The sequence below is a fragment of the Mastomys coucha genome, unplaced genomic scaffold, assembly GCF_008632895.1.
Source record: "Mastomys coucha isolate ucsf_1 unplaced genomic scaffold, UCSF_Mcou_1 pScaffold22, whole genome shotgun sequence".
Lineage (NCBI taxonomy): Eukaryota > Metazoa > Chordata > Mammalia > Rodentia > Muridae > Mastomys > Mastomys coucha.
In genome coordinates this window covers 66,250,100-66,263,634 of record NW_022196905.1, presented here as the reverse complement: position 1 = coordinate 66,263,634, position 13,535 = coordinate 66,250,100, and the positions used below count along the sequence as shown (strand labels likewise).

General features: G+C 43.3%; 1 protein-coding gene across 1 annotated transcript in view; it reads right to left on the bottom strand.

The window, feature by feature from the left end:
- The window catches only part of Cwh43 (cell wall biogenesis 43 C-terminal homolog), a 49,138-nt gene that overhangs the window by 1,483 nt on the left and 34,120 nt on the right, over window positions 1-13,535 (bottom strand). The window contains exons 14-15 of the mRNA XM_031342694.1: window positions 13,305-13,366; window positions 10,797-10,952 (exon numbers count right to left, since the gene is read on the bottom strand). Of these exons, the coding sequence (XP_031198554.1) occupies window positions 10,797-10,952; window positions 13,305-13,366 (218 nt within the window). The remainder of the gene's footprint in view (window positions 1-10,796; window positions 10,953-13,304; window positions 13,367-13,535) is intronic.

Sequence of the window (13,535 nt, the reverse complement as noted above, 5' to 3'; positions counted from 1 at the left end):
GGAGAGGGAGAGAGAGAAAACGCTTGAAATTAGGCAGGAGGAGTGATGGGGGAGAGGAGGGGAAAGGGGGCGAGACCCTTGGCAGAGCTAGAAGATGTTTTGTATAAGCCTCATGTAACTACCAAGAAAATCTTCAGTAGATAAATCAAGTCAAAAAGGAAGACATCAGGAGAGGAAGAACACAATAGAAGAAGCTCAAAGCCAGCAAAACCTGATTGTTTTTAATGGAAATTCTGTAAGTTCTTTCCTATCAAGTACTTCAAATGTAAATGGGTCAAATTCTCCTCATGAAACAACTCAAAGGCAAATGAGGGGGTTTTTTGTTTTGCTTTTTGTTTTTTTAAGATAGAGCTTTAGGCTGCCCATACAACTCAGTTTAGCTTTAATAGCTTACACAGGCTGAAAAAAAGGTATGGCTGCAAAGATACTCCACCCAAATGGACAACTAAGAGAGAATAGGATGGCTATGCTCACCGCACAGAAAATAGATAGTAATTCAAAAGCCATCACAGGAGACAAAGAACATCATTATATAATAATAAAGGAGTTGATTTATCAATGGAATATAACAATTGTGAGTATATGCACACTTAACATCAAAGCACCTAAGTATATAAGGAGAGATCTTTAAAGGACAGCATTAACAGAAGAGGAAGTCAACAACAGATGCAGGACGGGGCACACACAACACCGCACCATAGCAAAATGAACTCAACAGATATATACAGAGAAGCACAGGAGCAGACAAAACCCTCTTTTCAAACTCACACGTGGAACATTCTCCTGAATGGATCCTTTGTTAGGCCACAAACTTGTTAGCGGTCTAGATAAACTTAATAACACTTGAGTCATATCAACAATCTTTTCTAAACACAGTAGAGGTAAAAAACGCAAAATTCACAAATATGTAGAAATTAAAACATACTCACAAGTGGACCAATGACTCAAAAAAGTAATAAAAAAAGAAAAAATTAAATATCGATGTGAGTTAAAAAAGATACGACATACCAAAACATACAGGTGTAGTAAGACTGGTTTTAAGAGAGAAGTCTGTGGCAATACCTGTCTGAAGTAAGGCAGAAAGATTTAAAGAGATAAACTTTATACTGTAGTGAGCCAGAGGAAAAAAAAACAAACAAAAACAAGCAAAGAAACAAAAACCAAAGTTAATGTGAGAAATAAAAGACTGGAGCAAAATAATGACAAGATAGAAAAACGGAAGACCAAAGAGACTGTGGGGCAGCCTCCTGATAAGATTTTATGGAATTATTTATTTTTTATTTTTTATTTTTTTAAAGATTTATTTATTTATTATATGTAAATACACTGTAGCTGTCTTCAGACGCACCAGAAGAGGGCATCAGATCTCATTTTGGGTGGTTGTGAGCCACCATGTGGTTGCTGGGATTTGAACTCATGACCTTCTGAAGAGCAGTCGGTGCTCTTCCCTGCTGAGCCATCTCACCAGCCCCTGATAAGATTTTAAAACTGGTAAACCTTCAGCCACACTTACTAACAATAAAGAGAACCCCCACTAAAACCATAAGTGAAAGATACCACAGAAATGCAGGTCACCAGAGTCTACCAGTCTACCAGGAGCAATTATCTGCCAGCAGACTGGATAACTTAGAAATGGACTCATTCAGAGGCAGGTGGATTTCTGAGTTCGAGGCCAGCCTGGTCTACAGAGTGAGTTCCAGGACAGCCAGGGCTACACAGAGAAACCCTGTCTTGAAAAACCAAAAAAAAAAAAAAAAAAAAAAAAGAAAAAGAAATGGACTCATTCACAGAAACATACACCTACCAGGGCTAGATTTTGAAGAAATGTAAAATCTAAACAGTCTAACAATGGGGAAGGAGATTGAGTCAGTTACCAACCCCACCCCCCAAAAATCAGCTCAAGACCTGGTGGTGTTGGTGACCTCTATGCAACATTTAAAGAAATGTTAATGCCAGCCCTCTTCAGACTCTACCAAGAAGTTGGAAAAAGAGAAAGAGGAGGAAAAGGGGAAGGAGGAAGAGGAGGAAGAAGAGGAGGAGGAGGAGGAGGAGAAAGAGAAGGAGGAGAAGAAGGAGAAGGAGAAGCCTTCAAATAAACACATATTACTAGGTCAGAATTTTGTAGTGAGAAAACCTGACCAAAAAAAAAACAAAAAACAAAAAACAAAACAAAATAAACAAACAAAAAAAAAAAACACAAGCAAAAACTACTTATTCTAACCGCTGACAGTTCTATGGGTGAAATGCTAGCGATCACAAGGAAGGAGATGGTCCTGTAAGATGGCAAACTAATGCTGCCTCTCCATGACCTAGTTAAAGGGAAGAGCCTGCCTAAGAAAGATTGCATGCAGCCTGGGGCTGCAGCTCCATTGGTGGAGTGTCTGCCTTGCATACAAGAAGCCTCAAGTTCCGTACCAGTACTGCATACACTTAGCGTGGGCCTGTGATTACAGCCATGAAGATGTGGATGCAGAACAATCAGGGGGCCAAGATCACCGTTGTCTATATAGTGAAGCTGGCATATAGATCCTGAGAGTGGAAGGGAAGAGAATAATAGGGAAAGGAAAGACAAAAAGGTGGGAATGGGGGAGGGGAGTGAGCATAGTTTACCAAAGAGAGGAAGAACTTTGACAATTCACAAAGGTACTGATAGAACAGCTAAAACATACAGAGAGAAAGATTGGTGGTGACAGGCAATAGGAAGCTAGCCTTGTTCAACCCAGTCCAGTGTGGCTTTCCACTGGAGGGAGGAGGAACAGAAACCGAATGTAGAAAGGAAGCCAGGCACGCCAGTGAAAAGTGAATTAGTAGTCTCGCCCTCGGGCCATACACACCATGCTCACAAAACCCCTCCAATCCAGCATCTAGATGGGTCAGCCGTGGAGAAGACCCCTACTGTCCCACCCTGTATGATCAGGAGGGATGGCGGTTGGCGTCTTTAAAGCTAAGCCATCGTGAGCACCTGAGAAGGAGGGACAACCACAAACAAAACAGAAAGCTTGAATTTAACTGGGCAGAGCCACAGAGCAAGGAGGGGGCTGTTGTGGGAAGGAGAGAAGGAAGCAGATGCTGGCAAGCCAAAAGCACACGTTGTATGAAGCTCCGCTCAAGCAGGGACATGCGCTAAGAAAGGAAGTCCCACACCCAGAGGCTGGGAGCAGATGCCCTCAACAGAGAATAACCCTGTACTTTGATGGCCCTGAGCTTGAGGTCGGCAGGTGGATCGAGGGGGGCACCTGTCTGCTATTTACTACCTCGGCGTTGGGAACACTGGCTCGCTAGTAGAATAAAAGCCCAGGCAGGGTGATCATTTCTTGTGGGTTTTAGAAAAATGGAAGATCTAAGTTCTGTGGTTGTTTCACCCTTTTCTCAGATATGTGCAAGATGTCCTCTGTTTAGAATACCCATCCCCAAGGGGGCTGGAGAGATGGCTCAGCGGTTAAGAGCACTGACTGCTCTTCCAGATGGTCCTGAGTTCAATTCCCAGCAACCGCATGATGACTCACAACCATCTGGAATGAGATCTGATGCCCTCCTCTGGTGTGTCTGAAGACAGCTACAGTGTACAGACAGGAGGAATGAGAGGGGAATCTTGGGGAGTCTTGGGAGTGTTAGAAAGCCTGGCCAGCCTGCAGACAGCAAAGCTAAGACTGGCCCCTCCCCCAGTACTCAAGAGAAGCTACTTCAATGAAACAGCTCTGGTGGATATCAGACACGTGTCTAAGGGAGGGAGCTCAGCATCTGCAGAAACACAGAGAAGACAACAGTCTCCGAGTCCAGCACACAGCCCTGCCATGTACAGAACCTGAAGTCTGCCATTTTCTGAGGATCCATAAAGAAGATGAGGCAACTCTGCCTCCTCTTCTGTACTTTAACTTTCTCTATACTGCACGTTCTCTTAGTTACACTTAAAAAGAAAAAAAAAAAAACTTTATGGGGCCTGAAAAGATGCTTATGTAGTTAAGAGCACTTGTTGCACTTATAGAGGACCTGAGTTCTACTTTTGCTTTCCACATGATGGCTCACAGCTATCCTAACTCGAGTTCCAGAGTCCTCTTTACCCTCATCTGACTTTTGTAGGCAGCAAACACACGCATGGTTCACATTCATATATGCAGGCAAAACACTTGCCCATAAAATAAAATCAATAGATTTTTTTAAAAGCTTTTTAAAAGTTTTTTATTTTTTAGTTCCTCTCAGACAAAAATTGCACATTTTTTCATTATCAGGCAATCTTTATTCTTTTTCTTTTTGTGTTCATTTATTCTTTGTCCCCCTTCCTACCCCACCCCCACCGCATCTTTTACCTTTTTCTCTTTTTTGCTGCCCCTAGAAACTACTTAGAATTGGCACAGAAGTGGACATGTAAACTAGGGGGATAGACGAGAAGATCCAGATATCAGTCCACACAGCTATAGCCGCTTAATTTTCAACAAGTTTCACAGATCAAGCTGTACTACAAAGTAATAGTGATTAAAAACTGCATGATATTGGTATAGAAACAGACATGTTGATCAATGGAATGGAATTGAAGGCACAGAAATAAACCCACACACCTATAGACACTTAATTTTTGACAAAGAGGCTAAAACTACACAATGGAAAAAGGAAGGCATTTTGAACAAATGGTGCTGGCCTAACTGAACATTTGCATGTAGAAGATGCAAATAGATCCATATTTATCACCCTGCACAAACCTCAAGTGCCAATGGATCAAAGAACTCAACAGCCAGGCAGTGATGGCACACTCCTTCAATCCCAGCACTTAGGAGGCAGAGGCAGGTGAATTTCAGAGTTTGAGGCCAGCCTGGTCTACAGAGTGAGTTCCAGGACAGCCAGGGCTACACAGAGAAACCCTGTCTCGAGGAGAAAACAAAACAAAACAAAACAAAACAAAAACAAACAAACAAACAAAAAACCCAAAGAACTCAACATAAACCTGGATACACTAGATCTGATAGAAAAGAAAGTGGGCAATGGCCTTGAACTCACTGGTACAGGAGACAACTTCCCAAGCAGAACACCAATGGCTCAGGCTCTAAGATCAACAGTTAATAAATGGGACCTCATGAAACTGAAAAGCTTCTGTAAGTCACAGTACGCCATCAATAGGACAAATGACAGCTCACAGACTGGGAAAAGATCTTCACCAGCCCTACATCTGACAAAGGACTAATATCCCAAATTTACAAAGAACTCAGGAAGTTAGACACCAACAACCCAAATAACCCAATTTTAAAAATGGGGTACAGAACTGAACAGAGAATTCTCAAGAGAGGAATCTCTAATGGCTGAGAAACACTTAAAGAAAATTTTAATGTCCTTAGTCATCAGGGAAATGGAAATCAAGACAACTCTGAGATTCCATTTCACACCCATCAGAAAGGCTAAGATCAAAAGGGACAGCACATCCTGGTTGTTAAAAGATGTTTTCTTTAACAAGTAATCCAGAAAAACTGAGTTTCCATCCGTGGAAGAATAGAAACCAGGGTCTCTCTCTGCACCAGAAGAAATTCAGAATTGATTAGAGACCAGAACGTAAGTCTGAAACTTTGAAACTTCTAGAGGAAAACATGAGTAAAGCACTTGATACAAGGCAGGGGGAGGGTCTCCCTAATAAGACTCCAGCAGTACAGAAAATAAGCAGACTGACCAGTGGTGTTGCCTAAAATTTGACGGTTCTGCACAGCAACCAAAACCATTGCCAGGGTACAGTGGAAACCTCCAGAACTTGAAAAAAACAAAAAACACTATGCCAGCAATTCATCAACCAGGTAATTAATGTCTAGAATACATGGAAGAACTCTATAAAATAAATATCAAAAATCATCCAACCAATGAATTCAGCTAATTAAATAAATAGACGGTTCTCAAAAGAAGAAACACAGAAAGTCAGGAAAATATTTGAAGAAGTATTTAATACCCTTAGCCATATGGGAAACAAAAATTAAAACTGCTTGGAGATTCCATCTTACCCCAAGCAGGATGACAATTGTCAGGAAAATAAATGACAGTCAATGCCAGTGAAGACGTGGAGAAAGAAGGGTGTATCTGCTCTGCTGGAGGGAATGCAAGCGTGTAGAGCCACCGTGGGAATCAGCGTGGAGGCCTTCAAAAGCTAAAACTGGAACTAGCATGTGACCCAGCTATAGCTCTCCCGGGTACAGACCCAAAAGACTATAAACTGACATTCCACAGAGACTCCTGCAGGACACTTACATCACCTCTCTATTCATGATAGCTAGGAAATGGAACCCTCCCTCAGTGTCTATCAGCCTGCGAGTGGATTTTTAAAAATGTGCTATATACACACAGTGGAATTGTATTCGGTCACAGAGAAAAACTGAAATCACATCTTCAGAAAGTAGATGCAACAGGAAATCAAATAAGCCAGATGCAGAAAAAACAGATGCCCCATTTTAATGTGTGAAATACAGATTGAAATGTGTGTGTGTGTGTGTGTGTGTGTGTGTGTGTGTGTGAGTGTGTTATAAAGGAGAGCAAGTTATAAAGGGGAGGAAGAGATATAAGGAAGGTGGGGAGGTGGGTAATGAGTATATGTGGCATCACTCTTATCACACTGGGGGAAGGAGAGTTGGAGAATGGCAGTGGAGGAAAGACTATTATATATATGTTTTTAAATGACATAATGAAACCCATCACTTTGTATGCTAACTTAAAAGTTGGATTTAAAAGGGTTCAGGGGAGATAGCTCAGTCAGTAAGACATTTGCTGGGTACCATGGAAAACTGAATTTGACTCCTAGGACCCTCATTTTAAAAGTCAGGTTTGGTGGCATGCTCTTGCCATCCAGGCACTGGAGAGACAGAGACAGGCAGATGGCAAAAGAGCTCTGGTCTAGCCTGTTTAGCCTAACTGGTAAACTCTAGGCTAGTGAGAAAATACCTAAAAAATCAAGGACAGCTCCTGAGGAATTAGGAACACACACCCAAGGCTGACCTGGTCCACACACACACTTCAGCCCTCAAAACAAAGGAAATGTCACCTTCTGCTGTACCAGGGATAAACCTAGAGGCACTAGGACCAGTGAGTTAATCACACACATGGCGCTGAGCATCACTTCACCACCTGGGAAACAGAGGCAGGAGACCTGAGCCAGTTCAAAACCAGTCCAGATTAGATATCAAGTTCAAGGCTATCCTGAGCTACAAAGAGTGGACCCTATTTCAAAGAAAAATTAAAAAAAGAAAGAAAGGAAGGAAGAGAGAGAGAGAGAAAGGAAGGAAGAAAGAAAGAAAGGAAGGAAGGAAGGAAGGAAGAGAGAGAGAAAGGAAGGAAGGAAGGAAGGAAGGGAGAAAGAAAGAGAAGAGAAAGAGAGAAAGGAAGGAAGGGAGAAAGAAAGAAAGAGAGAGAGAGAGAGAAAGAAAGGAAGAAAGAAAGAGAGAGAAAACCAACTAGCCAGCCAGCCAGCCAGCCCGTCAGTCAGCCACTCGGTGGCTGAGTGCTTGTCTGGATGGTGCCAAACCCTGTTTGATCCTCAGGAGAAAGAAGTTAGGGAGGGGCAGAGCCTGCAAGCATGAGAGAGTGTGTTCTCTCAAGTAGAGCTTTATAAATGTTATACTCGCAGAAGCAGGGAGCAGAGTGACAGCGGTTGCCAAGGGCTGATTGTCAGGAGACACAGGTCAAAGGATGCGATTTCAATAGTACAGGTGAGTAATCTGCTCTTAGGCATTGTGACTCAAGTTAACGATGATGCGGAGGATATTTAAGACGACTGAGAGAGTAAGTCTTAAGTGTCATGAGTAGACCTCCCCCAACACCTTCATCACTCTCGTAACAGAACAAGAAAATAGACCTAGCTCATCCACAGCTGACTTGGCTCAATCTGGAGTTGTGGTTCACTAAAAATAGTTTTTTTTTTGGGGTTCTTGCCACACTCTTGATGTTGATATATGAAGAATGAAGAAAGAAGAAAATCTTTTCTGCCCAAAAGTTTTCTTTTCTGTTTAAGAAGTCATCTCAGTCAGCAAAAAGATGGTCTGTATGAAACTTAATTTCATGTCAACATAGTATGAACTAGAGTCACTTGAGAGATGGGATCCTTAATTGGGAAAATGCTTCCACGAGGTTGAGTTGCAAGCAAGGCTTTAGAGCACTTTCTTACTTAGTGATTCAAGTGGGAGGGCCCAGCCCACTGTAGTGGGGGCCACTGCTGGGGGTCCTGGGTTCTGTAAGAAAGCAGGCTTGCCTCTTGTCACCTGCAGCAGTTGGGAGAGCTGGCCCTGGGGGTCATAAGAGCAGGTGAGCTGGCCCTGCCACTTTCTGGCTGCAGCACACAGGGGAGAGGGCCCTGCATCTCTCCTGGACAGCACAACAGTGTTGGCCCTGGTAGAGAGGGCGGGTGAGCTAGCCCTGGGGAGGGGAGCATGGGAGAGCTGGACACCCCCTCCCCCAGGGCTTGAGAGCAGAAAAGCTAGCCCTGCCCCTTCTCTAGCTGTAGTTGTGAGAGCTGGAAGGAGCTGGAAGAGTGGAAGCCCCTCACAGGCTACAGCACTTGGGGGAGTGGGTTCCACGCCTTGACTCCTGGAGCAGCACAGCGGAGCTGGTTCTAGAGGTGTGAGTGTGAGTGAGCTGGTCCCTAGAGCAGGAGAGCAGGAGAGCAGGAGGACTGACCCCGCCTCCTGCTGATGGCAACATTGGGTGGCCTAGCTGCAGCACTGCTGAAAAGCTCACCCTGGTAATGCAGATAAGGGAGAGCCAGCACGCTAACCAGCTCAGCTACCACCTAGGCCTGATCCAGGGTTCTGCCTTGGCCCACCCCAAAATTTATACCATCTGTGAGCAGCTGGGTTGCGTGAAAGGGCCAGTCCTGTTAGTCCAAAACTGCAGGATCTCCATGACACAGGGTAACCAGGAGGAAGCCTGGTAGGAGGATCCAATATTGATAGTGTCACAGAAGACAGATATCTCTAACCAGACCAATGACTGATTGCAATGAACATTTGCAAGGGAAGATGTGTGGACGGAGGGATCTACTGAGGGACACACTACAGCTCCCACGATCAGGTGTTTTCTATGCTTTCTTTTACTGTTGTTTTTGTTTCTGTTTTTGGTGGTGGTGGTGGTGGTGGTGGTGGTGTGTGTGTGGTTTATTTTGATGTGGAGATTGCAAAGGCAAAGAGAAGATATGAAGGGACAGGGAGATGAGTGGGACTAGGGTACATGATGTGAAACTCACAAAGAATCAATAAAAAGTTAAAGAAAGAAAGAAGGAAAGAAGGGAAGGAAGGGAGGGAGGGAAGGAGGGAGGGAGGGAGGAAGGAAGGAAAGAAGGAAGGAAAGAAGGAAGGAAGGAAGGAAGGAAGGAAGGAAGGAAGGAAGGAAGGAAGCTAGCTTAACAAGCCATGGAAAGCAAGCCAGTAAGCAGCACCCCTCCCTGACTTCTGCATCAGCTCCTGCTTCCCAGTTCCTGCTCTGTCTTGATTTCCTCTGGTGATGAAAAGTGATGTGGAAGCATAAGAACTCTAACATAGACACATGTTCTGACAGTGATACATGTCCATGGGAATGATCAGACTAATGACATGCAGTCCCATCTTTTCTCTGGCAAGAACACAGAGGCTGACCCCACCATATATATATATATATATATATATATATATATATATATATATATATATATATATATATACCCAGCAGATAAGAAACACAGCAACAAAGCAAGCCTGAGTTGGGTTTCTCCCCCTTACATTAATCACTATGCTCTGGTACTCTTGTCCCCAGGAGGTACAAGGAAGTAAACAAATGAAATGTAGTTTTGTTCCTGACAAAGTGAAACCTGTTGCAGCTATGAGCTAGTAAAGTAGAAATGTCAAGTGATAATAATGTCTAGGGTTCGCTGGGTGTCCGGATTGACACGGAAGTCCTGTCTCGCCATTCACTGTGGCAGAGAAAAGAGCGCATGCTTCAAATCATATGGTTGGCTACAAACAGATGTCTTAGATAACCACTATTAAAAACTAAACGAAATGAAATTCAATAGCTCTTCCTGGCAGGGAATGGCCCATACCTCACTGCCTCAGTGTGAATTGCCCATTCGAATAACCTGGGAAGAAGTTTTTAAGCCCCTAAATCAAGCCTCCTATCAGGGAGTCCCAATGAGTTGATTTGGGGGAGGACTCAGCAGTGCTGTTTTCAAATGCTCTCAGGCTGAATGGAAGGTTCAGCCAGCGAAATCGAGAAATCGCAGCCACCCTGTGGTGCTAATGGGCTTCCTTCCTTCTCAACAGCTCTGTCGCTGACTAGTCACTTAAGCCTAATGCCATAGTTATTCCTCAGCCTGAACTTCCTCCTCAATAAAATATTGGTAAATGCAGTTAACAACCCAATGAATTAAACTGAGGTAACCCATAAAGAATATAGAGCAGAGCTGGGATATGGAAGCACTCAAAATATTCACTGTCACGATCATGTTAATGGTGGCAGCGGAGATGATGATGATGATGATGAGATGATGATGTTAGTAGTGGTAGCTGTCATGGTAATGGTGACAATGATGATGGAGGTGGTAGTAGTTAGTTGTAATAATGAAACAATAGGAACGTTTTCCTTGGGGCTAAGGCCCCAATGAAATACATTTCATTACAGAAAGCAAAAATTATAACTTCAACCCATGAGTTATAATCCTTACCATGGCTTCCTTCACTTGAAATGAGCCTCTAGAATCCACCACAATCTTGAGCACATATGAGGAGATACGTAGGCTCCGTGAGGACATATGGTAGCTTGTATCTGCTGTTTACAAGACACAGGCACTCACTCAGGCACCCACTTACCTAGGGTTGAAATGAATGTTCTTGGGAACTCCTTGTCTGTCTATGATGACTTTCTGGTTGTCTCTGTAGTTGGCAGGATCATCCGGGATCCTGAATTTGGCTATCTGAATCTCAGAGTCACTCAGTTCTGCATGAGAAATTCTTGCATAGCCCAACCTGCAGGAGAATTAGAAATGGTTTCTAAAATGTCTCATTATAAGAATAATGACTACAGCAAAGGCCCAACCAAAACCCAGGGAACTCTAATGGCTAGCACCTTCTGAATTAAGCTAGTTTCTCATTACTAACTTGACTCTGAGTGTCATGACTAGAATTAACTTGATTTATTACCCTAAATATTAACAGAAGCACTGTTTTCATAACATAGTAAATAAATAAGGAATATGGACATAGATTTAATTAACTCCACTTAGCAACCTTGCTTTACTTTTTTACTCGAACGAATGTTCTATCTGTACAAACTGCTTCCCATATAATTATGCTTTGAGTTAATAACAGGATTTCTTCAGACTGACAAGTGTGCATGCTTACATGTTTTTTCTTTTACTTTTCAAAATCCAAATACCTTGTGCATATTTCTAGGCACATTTCCTAGTCTAAAATGAAAGATTTTTTAATGTCTGAAAAAAAAATGTCCATATCCTGTTTGGCTTCCAGTGTTCAGCTCTCTGGAAAAGTCAAAACACTTTATAGACACTGTCCAAAGAGTTCTCAGTGAAGTTCTCTGCCAGGGGAAAATGGACGGACCTCAGCAGCAAGAACCTCCGTTTTCATTCATTTACATCCTGCCTCTTCCAAAAAGGGCATTTGCATCCTCTTCAGTTGCTTACAGGTTTGATGACGTTTCCATGGCAGCATTTTAGGTTGTGGGAGTGACCAGGGGGTAAGATGAAGTCCTTGCTCCCAGTGACCATTTGTTCTAGTTGGTGGACAAATTAAACAAGTGTGCATGTAGAAAAACTATCTGGTGGTGATGGAAAAGTCCCGTGGGAAAGGCATGTGGAGAGGGGTTTAGGGAATCAACCATTACTGAAGGAAGAAAGACAATGAACTCAGATAGAGGGGAAGCGGGTGACAGAATCCTCAAACACATTTGGGTAGACTCCGTCCGACTCCTATCCAAGAGGGAGAGGAGAGAGTGGGAATCCATCGGAGGGGATGAGGCAGAGATCTGTGGTGGGTGCTGTGTAGAGTACACGCCATGGGAAGGTGGTAGTGGAGAGACTAGAGGAAAAGTAAAAGAAAGGAGGGCTTCAGCCAGAGTGGGGAGACCTGCAAGAGAGAAACAGAAACAAAGATTGAAGGTGGGTGGAGGTAGCCCACCTTCCCATGACAAAGAGAGGGACGAGAGCTGTGGCCCTGTCAGATGGGGGATCTGAGTTGTCACAGGTTAAGGCTTTGGGTTTAATCCTGCGCTACAGCTCAGGGCCCTTAGAAAGCACCATCTCAGGCAAATCTGGGCTATTTATTTCCTGGCTCTCTAAGATTGAAATTTTGACCTGCTTCTAGACCTTTGAGAATATAACTTGGCTTTTATTTAAATCACCCATTCATTCTGTGTTATTTTGTCTGGGGGCAACCAGGATAGAACAATGGATAAGCTGTAACACATGCTCGCATGCATGCACACATGCCCCCCCCAAACACAGAGAAGCACCAGTTATCATAAATAAGCTGAGTCTTGGTGGCCAGTCATTTTGTGCAACTTGGAACTGTTGTGTCTATTTCAGTCTACATCAACGCTTGTTTTCTAGAATTCTGATATCCTGTAACCAACAAATACTTGAGTGCAGAATGAAAGAGGAACAGTGTTCTCGATCTTAGAAATGGTTTATGAAGCAGCAGGCTCCTCCACCATAGCTCTTCTGAAACAATGAAGCAGTAGTTAGGCTAGCTCGCAGGCAGCTATCTGAGAGCAATGGCTGGGCCTCTTAGAGTCTTTGAACCAGTGTTGGAACTAGAATGACTTTTATAGCCCTTAAGTGGTTTCCTGGACTTCCTTCATGAGCGAACCAGGTGAGCCGTCCAAGGGCCAATAAGGTCTCCCATATGCTTATATTCAAAGTCCTTAAGAGGGGCCCATAGAACCTTACAAGATCCCCTCCTGTCCCCAGACTGACAGCATTCACCTGCTACCCTATCTATTCACCTGATACCCTTCCAACCCCAAGACATCCTGCAGCTTCCCTAGCATCACCCCCTTCAAACAGAAGGCTCTTGGGTTAGGGCCTCTGTCGCTGTATCTGGAAGGGTCATCTCCCAACAGTACCTTCCTTACTGTGCCTTAGCTACACACCATTGTGTCTAATAGTTTACAAGACCCTTAGGATACCTCTAACTTTGTTTAGCTACTTCTGTCTTCTTAGACTATTAAATGTCAAAACTGTTAAATCACGTAACCAACAAAATCAACGTTTATAAAGAACAGCAAAAATTAATTGCCCCCATGACACTTTGCCTTCTAGAATTCACAGAATTTGTATTTTTTTTTTTAACGCCAGTGCTCACCTGATCAGGCCCCGATACATGATGTACTCACACCATCTGTCTCGATCTGAGCTGTCAATATCCTATGCAAGAGCAGAGAGGAGAATGCTTAAAAGATAGAAAACAATGCTCTAACTTGAATTGCACACAAAAAGACAAAAAAGAGGAGAAAGAAAAAAAGGTGAACTAGAGCACAAATTGTTTCCTCACCGCCCTCCTGCTGATCCTCCCGGCATGAGTAATTCATTCACT